Source organism: Rhincodon typus, unplaced genomic scaffold, assembly GCF_021869965.1.
Source record: "Rhincodon typus isolate 14 unplaced genomic scaffold, sRhiTyp1.1 hic_rhity00001959, whole genome shotgun sequence".
Lineage (NCBI taxonomy): Eukaryota > Metazoa > Chordata > Chondrichthyes > Orectolobiformes > Rhincodontidae > Rhincodon > Rhincodon typus.
The window spans coordinates 1-18,159 of record NW_025967597.1 but is presented as its reverse complement, the minus strand read 5'-3'; the positions used below and the strand labels follow the sequence as shown (position 1 = coordinate 18,159).

At 37.7% G+C, this 18,159-nt stretch overlaps 1 protein-coding gene across 1 annotated transcript in view; it reads right to left on the bottom strand.

Moving 5' to 3' along the window:
* LOC109932840 (transcriptional repressor NF-X1) overlaps positions 1 to 16,743 on the bottom strand; it is a gene marked incomplete at both ends in the record, with an annotated part of 23,573 nt that extends 6,830 nt beyond the window's left edge. Inside the window, 10 exons of the mRNA XM_048592874.1 lie at positions 1,381 to 1,482; positions 3,583 to 3,656; positions 4,585 to 4,815; positions 6,125 to 6,204; positions 7,964 to 8,083; positions 9,111 to 9,219; positions 12,709 to 12,791; positions 13,540 to 13,570; positions 14,235 to 14,332; positions 16,526 to 16,743. Of these exons, the coding sequence (XP_048448831.1) occupies positions 1,381 to 1,482; positions 3,583 to 3,656; positions 4,585 to 4,815; positions 6,125 to 6,204; positions 7,964 to 8,083; positions 9,111 to 9,219; positions 12,709 to 12,791; positions 13,540 to 13,570; positions 14,235 to 14,332; positions 16,526 to 16,743 (1,146 nt within the window). The remainder of the gene's footprint in view (positions 1 to 1,380; positions 1,483 to 3,582; positions 3,657 to 4,584; positions 4,816 to 6,124; positions 6,205 to 7,963; positions 8,084 to 9,110; positions 9,220 to 12,708; positions 12,792 to 13,539; positions 13,571 to 14,234; positions 14,333 to 16,525) is intronic.
* Positions 16,744 to 18,159: the final 1,416 nt, after the last annotated feature.

The window sequence follows — 18,159 nt, the reverse complement described above, 5'->3', positions numbered from 1 at the left end:
GGGAAGAGGTAGAAGGAGAGCACATGGTCCCTTTAAAGGATGATATGCTTTTTTTACGCTTAGAGATTGAAAAAGGATGCCGGTGAGCAGTAGCTTGTGGGTTTGGAGGTGCAGAGAGCACCTGAATTGAAACTTTTGTCAAAAGGCCGTACAGTTAGCAGGCTGAGCAGCAGTTTTGTTTTGATACCAAGACAACAAATTTTGAATTTAGCCAATCAATTTGAACCAGGCACTTAGATACCAAAAACCAATTAAATTTAAATCTGATGGTTTGACAACATAGGACCAATCCTATTGTAAGGAATTAATAGGTGATCATCAAGGGTATAAAAGAAGGGGCAGTTGGGCAAAGACGGGAGTGAACAGCCATCTGCAAGAGATAATAGCTCTCAGCTCTGAGAGAAAGCACCACCTATTCACAATGGTACGACGGCACGCCTAGCTAAGATTCTTGAGAGGAGGCATTCCTGATAGAACATGTGATGGAGAAGGCACCGAACATTCTGGAAGACACGTAATCTGGGTGCAATTTCAAGAGACTAAATTCTACTTCTTTAAAATTTTATTTTACATAAATGGGACTTGTATTTATTGGAACAGCATACCATTAGAATCTTGTTTTATTCAGGAATAGTTAGTAGTTAGAAGAGGTTTATTCAATTTGTTAATGGTTAATTTGTTCACTGTTAGAGTTAGCTAAATAAATTGTTACTTGTTGATTGTAAAGTGAGTGTCAGGGATTTGTTTTGTTTAACCACTAGATGTTGCTGAAAGTCAGGTTCCACCACTTTTCACACTCCTTATAAGGTTATAAGGCAAGGTCCTCCTCTTTGGGTGTTTTGATTCTGGTTCTCAGAGGGGGGTCAACTTCCACTTTATAACACTTAATAATTAAGCAGCTCTCTGTCTTAAATCCCTACCCCTTGACTTGACCTCCACAGTCTTCTGTGGTATAGAGTTTCAGACTTCACCAAACCTTGTCCTGGCTGAAGAAATCCCTCATTTTAGTTCTATAGGGTAATCCTTTTGAGACTATGCCCTTGGGTCCTTATCTCACCTAAGAGTGCAAACATCTTTGCCACGTCCACTCGATCCATGTCAAAGTATTCGGTATAATTTTCTAAAATTTATTTATTTTTGATAAAAAAAAATTACTTATAAATCAATAAACACTATCCAAAATTCAAACTGTAAAAAAAAAAATAAATCTATCATACTCACCTGGATGACATAGGTCAATAACTGTGAACTTTGTAGCTCTCGGTGCTTTTGCAACGTATTTTACATTTTTGTTTTGAAAATTCCAACTGATGGTAAAACTTACTCTAATATAATCTGATACTCTAAATTCACCTTCCAATGCATTAAAGAACAATTTACCTGCTCTGTTTCATTTCTTTCTTAGAAATGAGTTTACTGATTTCCACTGAGTCCCCAAGATGCACATCAGAAAGTTTACTTGCCATGGAAATAGCAGTTATCCTACACAGAGCATAAGCAAAGGACATGAAAACCACACAGCTTGATATATCTTCACAATGAGTTATAATCATCACAAATGGAAAGGAACAATAAGAGGGAATGTGTTAAACTTTTCTCTGGTGAAATAGCAATTAGAATTCAAGTATTATAACTTAGCAAATTATTAGCAAGTGTTTTTTTGCTGCTTCTCCATCTCAGGCTACCCTTCAGAGTAGGGACATAGTTTGCATATGGTCTTGAGCTAGGCAGTGAGCATCATAGCCCTTGCTTCCACTAGTGAGCCAGACAGCATGCTAATTCAACGTAGCGTCTCGTGTATTGATGGAATGTTGACAAGTCTGACTCCTTGTATCAAGGCCCCAGCAAGGCATCAATTTTGTTCTGAATTTCTATCACAGGCTATTGCAGAGAACCAACTTCATCCTGCTAATATCTCCCCTCATCTTCTAAAACTCAATAGCTTGTCAGAAGACAACTAACAGCACTTTTGAACTCTTTAAACTAGGCAGAATTAGCTCCTTATAACAGGCATGGTTAGCATAACAACCCAATATGAAACATGCACATTTCCAGCATCTTCTAGATTCACAATGAATCCCATTAGTTAAGAGTTTTGGCAATAGCTGTTTATCCATGTAAACTGATGATGGACATTGAGATTCTCACACCCACCATCAAGTAGTGCCTTTCACCAGCTGTCATTTCAAGTCTTAGGATTTGCTCATTGGTTACAAGTGATCAATACTTGGCTTCAAAACTGGAGAAGAACATACTACAGCAGTTTCCAACATACTAACCGTAATAACACTCTGAACACCCATACTCACTATGCTTATTCATTAGCTTTTATCTAGATTCACTCAATTGTCTTGGCAAAGGAGCCTCCATATTTAGCCAAATACTCAAAGGTATTCAGTTACAGTTTCATATATGTGGTAGAATCTGGTTTGATCCCGAATTTTGCATGGGCTGAAGAAAGTACTCCCTCTCAAAAGGCGTTATGAATCATAAAGGAATAAAGTTTGGACCTATTTGTCTTGCAAAACAAATCTGCATTTGGACTGTACAAAGTCCTCTTTGTTCCTCAATAGTTCAAAAGACATTCAACTAGGACTCCTAGTGTATTTATTTCAGTCAACAACTGGAACAGTCCTTTCAATTTTCCAATCACTAGCTTCAATATTACAGAGACCATACAAAGCCATAATCACAGACTTGGGACATCCACCATCATATACCACTGATGAGTATGCCTATAACCTATCACCTAAAGAAATACGCTTCACAATATGGGTTTTAGAAATAAACGCACTAGCTTTGTTATTTAGAGGGAAAGCTGGGGAACATATCTGCAACAGACTCAATCTCAGCAAGGTGATTGCTTTTTAATTACAGCAAAATCCTTGTCATTACCTTTTAACTTTATTCTGCTACCAGCTCAATAGTTGGCCAGATTGGCAGTTTGTCAGGTATGAAAGCTTGTGGTGCAAGGCCACAGCCAGGGGCCATAACCAACTACTCCAATCTCTCAGGCAAGATTTTAAGTTGGGAGGCGGAACAGAAACTGGTGACCTTGTAATCCTGAGTCTGGAAAAATTAAGGGGTGTAAGGATCGGCATCATGCACAAGTTGGGGGCAAGGTGACAATCAACCACACGTGGAAGGTTTACTTGAGCTCCTGCGTCTCCTGTTCACAAGCAATGCTCTAAATCCAGGCTTGTAACAGGTCAATTTAGTCCAGAACTATAAGTATTTCTCTTGAAAGTCTGACAGCTCTACGGACTAACAGGGAAAGAAGTTGAGGCCCAACACTAGTATAAGTTTAGAAAAAGATAAAAGATAGCTGGATAATGAGAATTAGAAAATATGCAACATTTTTCTATCATTTCTATCTTAGGGTATGTTTTAGGAAACAAAAATTGGTAAACGTTGAAGAAAGAATTTTAAAAAAGTTAGCTCCATCGCCAGAAAATAAAAAACAGGAAAAATATTCACTAATCTACGAATAATTCCAGTACAGATCAAATTGTCTGTCCGATTACATTTGAAAGAAAAAAAAATTGGACTCCAGCTTCAGTTGCAATCGGAAGCAATACAAACCTCTGGTAATTACTCGAAGCCTCACTGCAGATCATGATCTCTTTCTTCCGCTGACAGCTGCAATATAATACCACCTGCAATGCAACAGATCTAATCATTAATATTACCTAATGCGTATAATTTGTAAATGCGCATCTTTATCAAAAGCCAGAGTGTGAAATGCTTAATGCAATGATTAAAAATATTGAAATTACTTTTGAGTTGGTCCTGGTGCTTTGCATTTTTGAATGCAAAACTTTAATTTCTCTAACGTTTCCTTGTGCTCAAAACACAACTGAGTGTACAGTGTACAGTTGGAGTCAGTTATTTTCTATATTCATGTCCACAATACTTTTACATATTTGTATTATTCTTCCAAATATTCATAAGCTGACAGGTCAACAATATAAAAAGAAAACTGATGCCAGAAATCTGAAATTAAAAGAATAAATTGGGGAAAAATTCAACAGGTCAGGTAGCAATTGTGGGGAGAAACAGTTCATTTTCATTTCAATTATCTTTCATCAGAACTGAAGAAAGTGGCACACATTTCAGGGGGATAGTGAGTGAATAACGCACTGTATCATTGTTAGGATTAGATGTTAAAACAATAGGACAACTAACTGGTCGAGATGATGCACAAGAATTCCATGCCACTAGAGCAAAGAACTGAAGTTGTTCCAGTCTACAGGTCCAAGCCAAAATTCTTCCTTCAAACAATATCACCAAAAACAAATGAACAGCTCACTCATTCATATACAAAACAAAATAGTAAAGATGCTGGAAATTTGAAATTAAAATGGCATTTGTTTTTAAATTTGCTCACTAACTTGTGGTTTTGGGGACAATTTTGCGTACATGTTGGCTGCCATGTTTTATTAGACAATCATTTTGATTGCATTTCACAAGTAACTCTCAGGCCTCAAGGTGGTTTTGAATAATGTAATAGGTATGCAAATCCAAACTTTATTTCCACAAGGCTGATTTCATTTTCTGAGCAGAAACCACACACGACGAGCATACCTCTGCAGAGCAGGGTGTCTTTGGACAAGGTGAATCTGGGTGGCATGGAGACGAACAAGGATGATTACAGTCAGGCCTTGGAATGATGCACAGTTGTTTACATGGTTCTTCAGTAACACAGTCGCCTTTGTGACAAATCTTTTTACATTTGTGCATTCCACAAGGTAACAGCTTGTTACAAGCAAGTCCACAGGAAATGCCAGTCAGATGACAAGGAATATTGCTCCGCATCTGGTAAAGAAAGAAGTGTTCTAATAAATCTATGTAATGCAAATCCGTCACAGATATCATGATCTACAACCTACAATTAAGCATCTAAACTGACATCTGATCAAAGACAATCCTTTAAATTCTGCATTTGGTTTTGAAAATGGAAAAATTTACAATTTGAAAGATGTGCCATCAAAAGACAGTACAGCATAATTGATTTAAGCTTCATTACAATTGTGACCAAAGTAGAACTACAATACACTGGTGAGCAGATATATATTTTATATATATAAACAAATAACTTTTACAAAATTCTTTTCAAATGGAGAAGAAATCATATCTGCAGTGTGTGGACAGATCTCAGTTAAAATCCAGATCGACATTAGTTACACTTCTGAAAGAATGAATCCAATCTTCTTTGTTATTACAGGGTCCCTTGCTAGCTTTAAAACAAAGCATAAAGAGTCTTTGATCTTCAGTACTCTCTCAACAGTTCCCAATTTTATGATGCATGCTCAACAACCCTAAAACACTATGGCCCTTATTCTCCATAAAGGAGATTTCCCAAGCATGAAACTGAATTATGTAACGTGGAAATTCACTAATACATTTGCTTGGATTTTGTAATCAGGATCGAAGGACTTACACTTGAAGTCCATTTCAATGATAAATGCACAGAGATATTTCTTAGGCTTCTGTACAGATTATGATTACAGAGAACATTTTCAGCATGGTTGCCTCTATAGGGGATTTGTTGAGAGAGAGAATAGGCCAAGAAACTGTGGTCTAAATGTAATCACCACAGTGGTGATCCTGTCAACCAGACAAAAAGTTGGTTGAAATGCTGTCATCAGCATTTCCAGGAAATGTGACAGGTTAATTGCCTATTAGGCAGGTTCCCGCCTGTAAGAATTCCTGTTCCCTTAAAAGGTGGACAGCTTGCAGAGTTGAGGATTATCTAATTGTATGGTAGAGAAAATTCAATGGGCTGAATGGCATTCTTCTGCTTTTATGTCTTATGGTCTTGACATAAGTTATTAAAAATGTATACTATTTTAAGCATTGATATTGCTTGTAATTTTTCTCAATTTCATTATGAAAACATACAAAAGATGCAAGTTCATAAAGTTCTCTCAGTCTGCTGGATTTCAACTATTCTTTGCATTTGTATTATAAATGACAGAAGGTGATGTTTTCAAAAAAGGCAGTGCTGAGTTTACCAAACTAAAAGCCAGAGAAGAATGGATGTTCAGTAGTTTTGTTTTACATGCCTGGGTGAGATAAGGGAGGGACATCCAAATAATTCTTGAGTTTTTCCCGTAGTACTTACTTCGTGCTTCCCCATGCACCATTTTTGAGTGAGGTAGGTACAAGGTGGGCATTTCTCCTCATTGTGACAATTGTGGAATACTGTAGGAATATAACAAGATGCACATGAATGACAATCTAAAGTACCCATAAACTTCATAAGTGCCAAAAAAATTAAAACCATGCTCTAATTATGGCTCTAATTCAATAAACTTGAAGAGGTGAGGCACTGCAAGGTGCTTCCCATCCTTCATGATTATTGCAAATGAGGGCACTGCTGCTGCTGAACTGAGCAGTACCGAGTCTGGACATTTTAAAAAATTTATTCATTCATGGGATTTGGGCATCGCTGGCTTGGCTAGTATTTATTGCTCATCCCTAATTGCCCAGAGGGCAGTTAAGAGTCAACCACATTGCTGTGGGTCAAGAGTTACAAGTAGGCCAGACCAGGTAGGGACGGCAATTTCCTTCCCTAAAGGACATTAGTGAACGAAATTGGTTTTTCCTGACAATCAGCAATGGTTTCATGGTCATCATTCAACCATCAATTCCATATTTTCATTGAATTCAAATTCTACCATCTACTGTGGCAGGATTTGAACCTAGGCCCGCAGAACATTCCCTGGGTCTCTGGATTAACATTCCAGCAAAAATACCACTAGGCCATCACGCCCCCCTCTAAAGCAAAGAACGTGGCCCTCAGTATACATAACAGAATATTCAATTAATCTAAGTGTGTCCTATGAACAGGGGTATATACTTTGTACATCACATGCAGGGGCCAACGGCAGGAGGACTGGAGAAAATCAAGGCTGCATTTTTATGTCGGAGTCCAGAAATTAGTTACCTTCTGTCTTCCAAAACATCATGCTGGGTCCTGTTTGACAGAGGTAGTACGAAGAGAATATTTCTATTTTGACAGAGTAGGCAGTATTTCTTGGCTCCACAGTCAAAGTAGTTTCAAATAAGTAGAATTAAGTTATGCATCAAGATTAGCTGTGGTGTGGAGAACCAAGGTCATTCAGCAGCAGCAGTGCCCTCGTTTGCGACAATCATGGAGAATGGGAAGCAACTTGCAGTGCCTCACCTCTACAAGAGGTGAATCTTCTCTATCTCCTCCTTGATAGAGTGCACCTGATCTGACATCCCAACCTCCTCTCTGCCTTCCTTCTCTTTTGTGATTGATGGCTCCTTCCTTAGCCCAGGTTCACTTCCCAAATACGGACCTCTTTTGATCACACCAAAACTATTCTCCTCTCTCATTCATTTAATCTCTCCAAAGTCGTTTCATGCTAGCTTAATGTGAGGCCACTCTCCACTTGTGCTCTTATCTCTCCAAAGCCACTCTTCTTGCGCTCTATAAACCTCATTCAAGCAACTCTCCTCATGCTCTTAAAAGTCATTTAAGTAAGAGTGTAATTAAATATAAATTGCTGTTGAGTCTCATCCATCTTTGCCAATTATCTGCCTCTAGGAATTGGTTGTATGGCTCTTCTCCTCACCACCTTCATGGATTATATATTGCTTTGACCCTGCATTGAGGGGGAGGAGCTAGAGACTCCACAAAGTTTGGTCTGGCCAGTGCACCAGGGTGTTTCATTACAACTTTTACAGAATTCTACTCCACTATTGCAACTCACATTAACTTCTCTTAGGCAGTACCTAAACATGTTTAGTCAAGTTTACTGATATCCTTATACATTTCAATGATCGGCATTAAGTAGTTAGGGGCTTTCATAAATCCACATCATACATGTAAAACTTAAGCACCTTTAAACACATTTCGTTATCACCTGTGTTCCAACAAAAATCACAATGTTTTCAATTTAATGCACAAGCTGGTGAAACCATTCTCTCTTACCTGGATGATCACACTCATGCTCTCTGATACAAGGGTTTTTGCACTCTGGAGGTTTGGTGCCACATGGTATTGGAGGATAGATCACTGTTTTGCCACAATGACACGTTAATTCATCAAAGCCTAAACAGCAAACGTTGAGTTAATTGCATAACCTATCATACAAGAGTTTGCTTTGCCATATAATGGAAATCGACATATGGGTAATAACAGATGAAGAAACAGCTGTTGCAACGATAGAAAAGAATAAGAAAATGGGAAGGAGGTGGAAGAGATAGACTGAATATTTTCAGGCAGATCTTACCTCTGTACAGGTTTCTAGTGAGAGTAAGCTTTGAATTTGGCAGACATAGCAGACCACACTAATTTTAACCACCAAGCCTCATTTACCAAGGGTTATCCATCCACTTCACTGTCTGCTATGGGCATGAACAGGATGCAGAGCTGTTTGTGACAGACAAGGTTGGGTTTCGGCCAGCTGCCAAGCAGCTTCTAGGTCATGTGTCATGGGTGACTTTTAAAAGGGACTTACAGAGGGATGGGGAGTCCAGAATAGGGGACACCCTGATTTTCCATACAAGTGGAGTAGGATTCTTGGCCACAAAAGGATAATTTTGAGAGAGTTCTCTGAAAGGTCTTTTGTCATCAGACTAGTTTCAGACAACTTAAATGTATTCTAAGCATGGCTCTGTTCTCAGTTTTTTTAAAAAAACAGTTAAGCCAAAGGTTCTGTTTCAGGCAAATTGGATTTAGGTAGCTATCTGCAACGACATTTTCTCCAACATCAATGAATGAAGGATTGCCTTTTGACTCAAAAAATTTGAAATTTCTGCAATGCAGTAGATTTACAAACTTACTGAGAAATCAGTTCACTAAAGTTAAAACATCTGTTGGAATCCTCTAATGGACTAACTGGTTTGTTATGGTAAAGGCTGGATTTTATAAAACATCAGTTTTCAGAGTGTATTATTCAAGCTCCTGATTCTATCAAAATATACATCAAAACAAGTAGAAAACTTCGTTTATGTTATCATGTACTTGGGCCATGTATCTGTCTCTCTGGTATTGCATAACGTTTTAATTATACACAGTTTCACATAGAAACCAAGACAAATTACTAAACAACTAAATTTTTGGACTTCAGACGTACTACTTTGCCAGCAATTCTGACAGTTTCCACGGTGGCAAGGCTCCTCACACTTGTGCTGTCCACAGTTAAGCTTGCGTCCACAGAGAAGGAGACACTTATGTGCAGTATCCTTAAAATGAAATCAACAGGTTACAAGACATTTGACATTAGTCTCAAAACTATTCAAAAGATCTATTTAACAAAAAATCTCCTTTTCATATACTATTCAAAAACTTGCAAAGATACTTTTTAAAAATGATTGAAACAGTGCTTCTTTGAAATATTAGTGAGTCTACTGTGGAATTCCACAAAACTGAGCATGGAATATAGGAAATGGCAGTGTACAGGAGCAGAAAAGACAGAATGGTGAAAAGCAGAGAAAATGGTGATAAATTGGTCTAGAATGAGCAAAGATGCACATATTAATGCAATGTCAACTACCAGTCTGCACCTTAAAGGCTAGATAGTCTGCTTGATTCAATAAAAAACCTTAATATCTTGAAAGTTTAAATGTTGTCTAGTGACAGAATTTTACATATTGTATTGAAGGTGGTTTTACAAAGCACCAAATGTTTAAGATGAAATCAGAGGACAGCAAGCTAGTTGTAAAACTAGTTTAATGCATCCACACTTGCTGACAATAGAAGAGTGGGGGGGGGGGGGGACAGAAAGAGGCTGCAGAGGGAAAGACAGGTTAAATGCGTGGATACGATAAGACCAGATGCTATGATATGATGTGCACTTACTTCTAAGAGAACCTATTAAACTACTATTAATCACTACCATCTTGATGGAGAATGTGACTTAAGACTGACTACATATCATGCAACTATGAACAACAGTGGTAAAACTCAGGCGTACTATGCTTAGCTCCCAGTGAACATTATACAGTCTTACTTTCAAGTACACAACCCAGATTGTTTAGCTAATCATTGAGAATGATTGGCATGTTTGAAAGAAAAGAACATTACGTAGTGCTAGTATGTAATTTGAAGATTTTTAATTTTCACATTAAGCTTACATATTGTGGCAGTAGTGGTATGATTTGGAACATTTGACCACACAGAATATAAACCTCAATCCCTTCACACCCAACAGAAGAAAAGAGCTGGTGTTAAAAGTGGAACAAGTATTAAACTGGTCTTGTGTAATATTACACCTCTGTAGGAATTCCACTTACAATTTCTTAGGCATTGGATCTCACCTAGTTCCACCAAATGGGAATCAGGTCCCCATAGGTTTTAATCTTAAGAGCTTAATTATTCAAAGTGTAAGTTAAACCAGCAACAGAAACTGAATAGCAGACTGCAGGTGGTCTCACTACATGGAAATTCATTACTGAAATTAAATACCACAGACTAGGCTGGAAAGAAGAATCTATGCAGTAAGAGTTTTGAAAGCCTTAAAAGTATTTTCTTCATTATTTGTTTTCACTTTGGAAGTCCTAAAGTCAGTTTGCCCACCTAAATTGACTTTTGTGGCTGAAGCTTAAGTTAACCCAGAAAGGAAATCAAAAACCTCAACAGCACCATTACTGTTAAGCAGTAACATATGGCTAGCTCAGACACTGGTAGTACCTTTAGTGTTCAATCAAGGCAAAACAAACTCCCAAACAGCTGAAAGATTCTTGACTATACGTCAAAAACTGCAGCTAGCATTAAAAAAATCCTGCAAAAAGCTAAAAGATGGCCACAAAATTTCCAACACTGAATTGGATAACAACCACATAAGCCAGCCATCTAGAAGGACAGCAATTACATAGAAACCCCACCATCTGCAAGTTTCCCTCTAAGCTACTGCGAGACATACTTGGACATATATCACTGCTGAGTCGCTGAGTCAAAATCCTGGAATTTCCTCCCGAATGGCACTGTGGGTACAACTGTGGGTACACCAAATGGACTGCAGTGGTTCAAGAGGCAGTTCACCATCACCTTCAAAGCAACTAGAAATGGACAATAAACACTGGCCCAGCCAGCACTGCCCACAACCCACAAGTGAATTAGAAAAAGGTATATGTATCTTTAAGATTGTGTACTTTGAACTACTGTCAATCACTCCACTTCAATATAATATTAGCCATGTGATATGCAGTCAATCTATAAGCAGCAAAAGTCAGATGTACTATAACTATCTTCCAGGGAACAATTTGCAAATAGTCTTATCCTCAAATAAAGAACCCACATTAGTCTTTTACCAATTCTTGTATGAGATTATATTGAAGAAAAGAATGTAACAGCAGATAGAAAACAATGCGACAGCGTAAAGTTATGCAACTTGCCGCAAAAATAACTATTTGAAATTTAGGAATTGAGAAATTTTTATATTTAGAAAGATGTAGATATCCTTTGACTTTGATATGAATAGAATCATATACTTCCTGCAGTGTGGAAGCAGGCCATTTGGCCCATCGGCTCCACAGAACTTCCGAAGAGGACCCCAACTAGACCAACCCCATCCCTGTAATCCTGCATTTCCCATGGCTCATCCAACTAGCCTGTATATCCCTGAACACTATGGGCAATTTAGCACGGCCAATCCACCTAAACTGGACATCCTTGGACTGTGGGAGAAAACCAGAGCACCTGGAGGAAGTCCACATGGACATGAGAGAATGTACCAACTCTAAACATTCAGCTGCTCAAGGCTGGAATCAAACCCGGGTCCCTGGTGCTCTGAGGCAGCAGTGCTAAGCAATGAGCCACTGTGCCGTCATTCATGTATAAATGTTGTAAGATGTGTAACCATGACTAGTATACGATTTGTCATCATCCACATCAACTTGTACAAGGCCACATGTGAAGTACTGTGTTCAATTTTAGCCTCCTTACCTCAACCCTCGAGGACATTCTTACCCTACAGGAAGTGTGACAAAGGTTCATTAGACCATTTGCTGGAGTGAGGGTTTTGTCCTCACCTGAATAGACACACCTGGGCCCACACTCTCTCAAGTTTATGAGTGTTGATCTAATTGAAAGAGCTAACATTTTTCAAAGATAGATGTGGCAAAAAAAATTCCCCTGGGTGTGGAATCTGGAAAAGAGGTAGACTCAAAAGAGGCAGACTCAAAAGAGGCAGGCCATTTATGATTAAGATGAGGAGAAAGTTCTTCATTAAAGAATTTGGGGTTCTTTGATTATGCATTCTCAGCTCTTTGGGTTTGAGTTTCTCATTAAGTATAGTTAAGATAGAGATAGACTTTCAGACGAAGGGAATGGGATCATGCAGGAAAGTGAAATTGAGGTAGATGACGAACCATGATCTTGCTGAATGGCAGAGCAACTTGAAGCGCTATACATCTTTTTTGGGCTCCAACTTCTGAAGCTGTTTCATCGTTCCCATATTATCTCTGTATTCTGGAGCATATGGTTGCTCCCATTACTTGTGTAATGGCAAATGGCAATACAAACATGCTAATACAAGACACTGTCTATGGATAATTCAGCTGTTTAATCGAAAAGATCATAAATTACTGGCCTTTAAAGGGTGCAAGACATACTTATGCATCTTACCTGATGTTCTGAAATAGTGATGATTGTCAAAACACTATTTCCCTATGATGTATGTCAAACAACAAAGTGTGCAGTAAAAAAGCCTCAAACACATTTGATTCACTTACCACGCAACAAATTTCATTACATTTATGGCGGCCACAGGAACGCTTTTTATTGCAACGCTTGTCACACAAGAACAGCAGATCTGCTACATAGGAAAATTACAGCAGAGAAGGTATTACAGAGCAACTCATGAAGGGTTTCACAACACAGTGCTATCTCCTTTCAGAAACAGAATTACACTGATACAAGAAGTGAATAATTTCTACTGAACCATGAGCAGCAGCATCTCCAATATTGTCAATTATGAAGTTCATTTAGTAAAAATTAGTATCTTGGTACCATTGGGGTTTACTGCTGGTTACAGACTGGGGGCAGTAATGCTGGTGTGTACATGTGACAGCACATCTGCATGCATTAAACTTAAAAGTACTGCAAATGCTGGACAAACAGAGGTTGCCACACCAGAGTGCGTCAGACAAGGGAGATTTTTTTTTTTATAAAAAGCGTTCACTTTTTCAACACTGAAAGCAAAGATTAATTACAAATTGCTGTATGCCAAACAGAACATGGCAAGTTATCTAACTCAGTACTAGTACTGCAAGAAGGTTCTCTCAACAAAGGATAGGCTAAAACAAGTCAGCTGCCTCAAGAACTGATCAAATATTTTTAGTTCGCAATTATTTCACAATTGATTTTGGGAATCCCTCATTCAAAATCTTGCACGATACAGGGAAAATGTAAAAAAGGGTGAAAAAAGAAATGAAATCTCATTTGGTCTATTTAAAAAAGCCAAACATTAAAATTAAGCACAACAAATAATCAATTTTCAACAAGATTTTACTTGAAAACATCACTACCTTAATTTTAAAAAAAGGGAGCATCATGATGCTTACCTTCCTTTGTGATGTTGACACAGGGTACATCCTATGCAGAATTAAATAATAATTACACAAGCTGAAATTGTCTGAAAATTTTTCGTTAACTGAAGTTTTTTATACCAGAGAATACAGTGGAATTAAATTCTTCCACACAGGTAATGATTTTGTGGATAATCATTTATAAATGGCAAAACTTATAATTCATAGTCAAACCACAGAGATTAATAGTGAACCTATTGTTAAATGGAGCACTTGAAACAATTAGTGGAGGTAAAAAGAATTTTTATGGTTTAGAATTTAGCATCATGTATTCACTGTCTTCTGAGGCTGGTAATTATTTTAATTACAGTCTAGATATTTATTGTGGCAAATGACATAGATGGGTGGGTGTTGAGTCAAATCTGAAATCTGGGTTTCCTTGCATGCTGAGAATTGTTTCAATGCCACAACATGCATATTCCTGACATGACAATGTGCCCCACCAGTAAGTCAATCTTATTGACCAATAAGCCTGATCTCGCTGGCCAATGGGGGTCTGTGAAAAATTACTCCTACTCTTCCGGATTCAAAAAGGATTGCTACAAAAGCATTTGCCTTCTTCCCAACCTGTCTTTGCCTTGCTCTAACTGCAATGCCAGGAGTGCATTAGTATTGAAAACGAATTAGATAAAGTAGATATCATTTTATTACAGATCTGACCTTTTGCTCACCTGCTTTTTAAATCCACACCGACAATTAACTATTGAAATTCCAGCACATGGTCCACATTCACCTTCATGGCAAAGGTTACTACAAGTATGAATGGAATCTATATTTTAAAGAAAAAAAACTGTTTATTCTAGCCATGCGCACCAATGTTAGAATTCCTGCAGATAACATTCTCAAAATTATTAAAGATCAGCTGTACTGACCATTCAGTCTCAGAAAAGGCAAAATAATGTATACAGTCACTAAGTCACATTTGCTTCAGACTGTTAGCCTGGAAGCAGACTATCCAATTTCAAGAATACTCAAGAGTTTTAGTGTTACAATACCGTCATGGAGTATCAATTTGTATCCTATCCTGCAATACTCCAAACATACATTTGACAACGTAATATCTACACAATACTCTTAACAGACAGAGAGATCCAGGTCAGATTCCTAATTTTTCTATGTTAGTCACATCTAATTTGATGATTCCTCTTTTCATACCAGAAAAGTCTGAGAAGTCTTTTTGTGGCAGTGCTTCTTTTCCAGTGCTGAGAGGACTGGGTTTGGTCTCTACTCTTACACACTCCACAGCACACTATTGGTTCGTATTCACCAGGTCATGGCCCACCACATACCAATGATTCCACCACAAACCTGATTTCCTTGTCTCTATTTTTACAGGGATACCTTTCAAACTAGGATTTTATTATAATATTTGTTCAAGGGATCTGGATGTCCCTGGTTGGGTCAGTATATATTAAATAGCTCTAATTACCCTTGTGAAGGTGGTGGTGCTGCTGCCGCCTTCGTGAACAGCTGCAGTCCTTGAGGTGCTGTTAGCAAGGGAATGCTCTTATTTACTCTTCTAATCGAACTGACATTTCATTAACCCAGATACTTCCGTGCAGAACATTACAATATTTCTCTATTTCTCATACCAACTGAAAGCAGTGCCCAAAACACTTAAATGATTTCAGAAAGAGAATTTAGATTGTATTTGCTGCTCATGGTGTAGCCCCTTCCATGAGGATAGAAAACCAGTTAAGAAACTTTCTGTTGTGTCCGTAACTGTAACCAAATAATCCCGTGACTCACTACTGCAGAGACTGGTTGTTATCAATGCCCACCACCCATCCCATCCTTTCCCATGATTCTTATCAAGTTTCCAATATTGCTCTACCCAAGCTTAAAGCAAGCTACAAGAACAGCATTTTAACTTTTTCTAAGCATCCTGAAGACCTCTAGTTGGTAAACCTGATCAGTAGCTTCAGATTTCAGCAATAAACAGCACTACTCTTTAAACCGTAGGAAGCTGGTACGATAGGGTGTGGCTGCTAAGATAGCCAGCCAAACACAAAGCAGGTAGAGCGGTCTGCATTTGTGATCTTGTCCCATTTTTCCCCATGTACCTTGGATCAAAATTTTATAAATTTTGGATGGTTTTTACTTGTTTGCTTTTCAATTTCCTTCATGTTTTCAGCTTAAGGATCTCTGAGGTCTTTTCAGTCTCAATTATTTCTACACAATATTTGCCTTGCCTCACCTATCATGGTCTACATTATCTAACAGTTTTCCACTTGCAAGTCTCCAGGTGTGCTGCTCTTGCAGAGACCTGGTACATTCATTACAGGTGAAATATTGGTGCTGCAACCATTCATGAAGACTCTCACATTCTGTTTCTCTTCCTTTCCAATTGTACCAAATTGTTGATTGTGCATGATGCAATAGAACTATTAGAAGGCTTAAAAGCACTTTTGCTTCGCTGATGTGTGCTAAAGGGCTATGCACTTCTTGTACCCTTTGTTTTTATCTCAAATTTGCAACATTTTTTGTTCATAATTATGTTTAGCAAATTAGAACAAAGCAGGATGGTCAATAAATGAAGCCAACAATGACTGCAGTTTCAATACACTTCCCCTTTCCTCATTAAAAGCAGACAACCAAAATTACAAAACCATCGCTTAGATTGCACAAGGATACGTTTACTTGGTTTTCAAAATATAATATGCAGCTTGGAAACATGTTTGTCTGCATATTAAGAACCTCAACATACTGAAAATAATAACCAACTCCTTAGTTATTCTAACAAATTATGGAAAAGTACCGCAATAATGTTTTAACAATCCTAACAAATTCCGCACAGAATGATCAGTATCTTACAAGTTGTGAACCTCATTTTAAAAGTTTTAACAATAAATCTCAATAATGTTTAAACAATATCTGATGATTTAAAAAAACTCATTTCACCAATTTAAAAAAAAAAGTAATTTCATGCACACAACTTGTCAAAGCCATCTAACCTTCTTACCATCAAAGCCGCAAGGTAATGGCTTGCCACAAGTCTTCCCACATGATGGTATAGAGTCAGTGCAGTTCTTACGCTCAGGGTACCCAAGCTCTAAAAGTTTGCACAGAGGAGTCTGCCCACAAGGGCAGCTGTGAACCAATTTTGGCAAGCGAGGGCAGGGCTGACATGCAGACGGGTGGCACAGCTGTTGACAGGTATGGTTTCCACAGTTGAGTTTCCTAAGGGAGTGAACAATCCATGAAACTTTAAAATAAACAATGGGGTGCAAAAGGTAATATTAAAGCATGTACCAGTCATGCAGACAGTCATCAATACTGATAATTAAAATAATGCCAATTCAAATTACATTACAATATAGATATTTAAAGAGTGTTTAAGGTATCAGCATAAGATGCTCACAATCAAAGCCATTAAAGTGGAAAAATTGTTTTGCATCCAAGAATCTTGGTTCTATTCACTTTTAAAATATTTGCCACTGGATTTTTTCCATGAGATCTTTTGTGCACATATGATTAAAATATCAAATTTTCAAAATTACATAGCATGGCAATATGGAACAGATAGAACCAATTGCGGAAGATAAACATTTAACAGTTATTTCTCATGGTTTTTAAATACATAAAACATGTAGGAACAGCTTTGTGAATTGTAATAATGAGGTTACGTAAACAAAGATTAATTATAGTTCTGCTTATGAGAAATAGAAATTTTGAACATGCTCTACTTTGGGATCAGATTCCAAGTGAACTTTCTAGTTGCAACTTGAACAGTTTTCTATGATCAATCCACCTACTAAAACCCACACACAGACATGCTGCCCCCACCTCCCCAAACACACACAGTTGTCATCATGCTGGCTTAAAATAAAGAAAAACAGTATTTTCATCCTATGTTTGTTTGAGAAAATAAAGTAAATACAACATCTTAACTTTGGAATCACTTCCCTTTCATACACATTGGGGTAGTGTTTCCTGTAGATTATGCTGATTTTTGCAGTGAAATTAATCCCAAATTGGGCAAACCATCAGCCAAAATTGAACAAAAGGCAGAATTTTAAAGAGTTCCAAAATCTTAAGCGAGGAGACAGGAAAATTATAAGAATTAACTGACTAGCCCCATCTCCAAGAAGCTTGGAAAACATTGATTAAATCAACAACATGAACACTTGCAATCCTCCAAGGAAGGAGGATTCTATTTTTTTTTTAGACAAATTGTGTTAATTTGAAAATATATACATTCTCTTGGGGGAGAAAAATAATGGTTAGGTACTGGACACACCGGGTGGTGCTTATTTTATTTTTAATGTAATTAAATTTAGCCAAATGATAGAAGAAGTTATCAACAACACATTGGAGATAGAGAGGCAGGGACTCAATCTAGACTGGCAAGGTTGAGAGGAAATCAAAGAAATCATTACAGAGGTTCGGAAAGCAAGAGAAACATCCAAATTCAGATCTGAACAAGGGAAAAAGGAACAGTGAGAGAAATCTAATTTCAAGGAAGCAATGGAAATCTCAAGCTTCACTTAGCAAGTTATTTTTTATTAAGCAAGCACACATTATAAAATCAGTATATTCTCAATCTCACTAAAATTTACTACGACTAATCAAAGCATACATCCATGTCTCAATTCA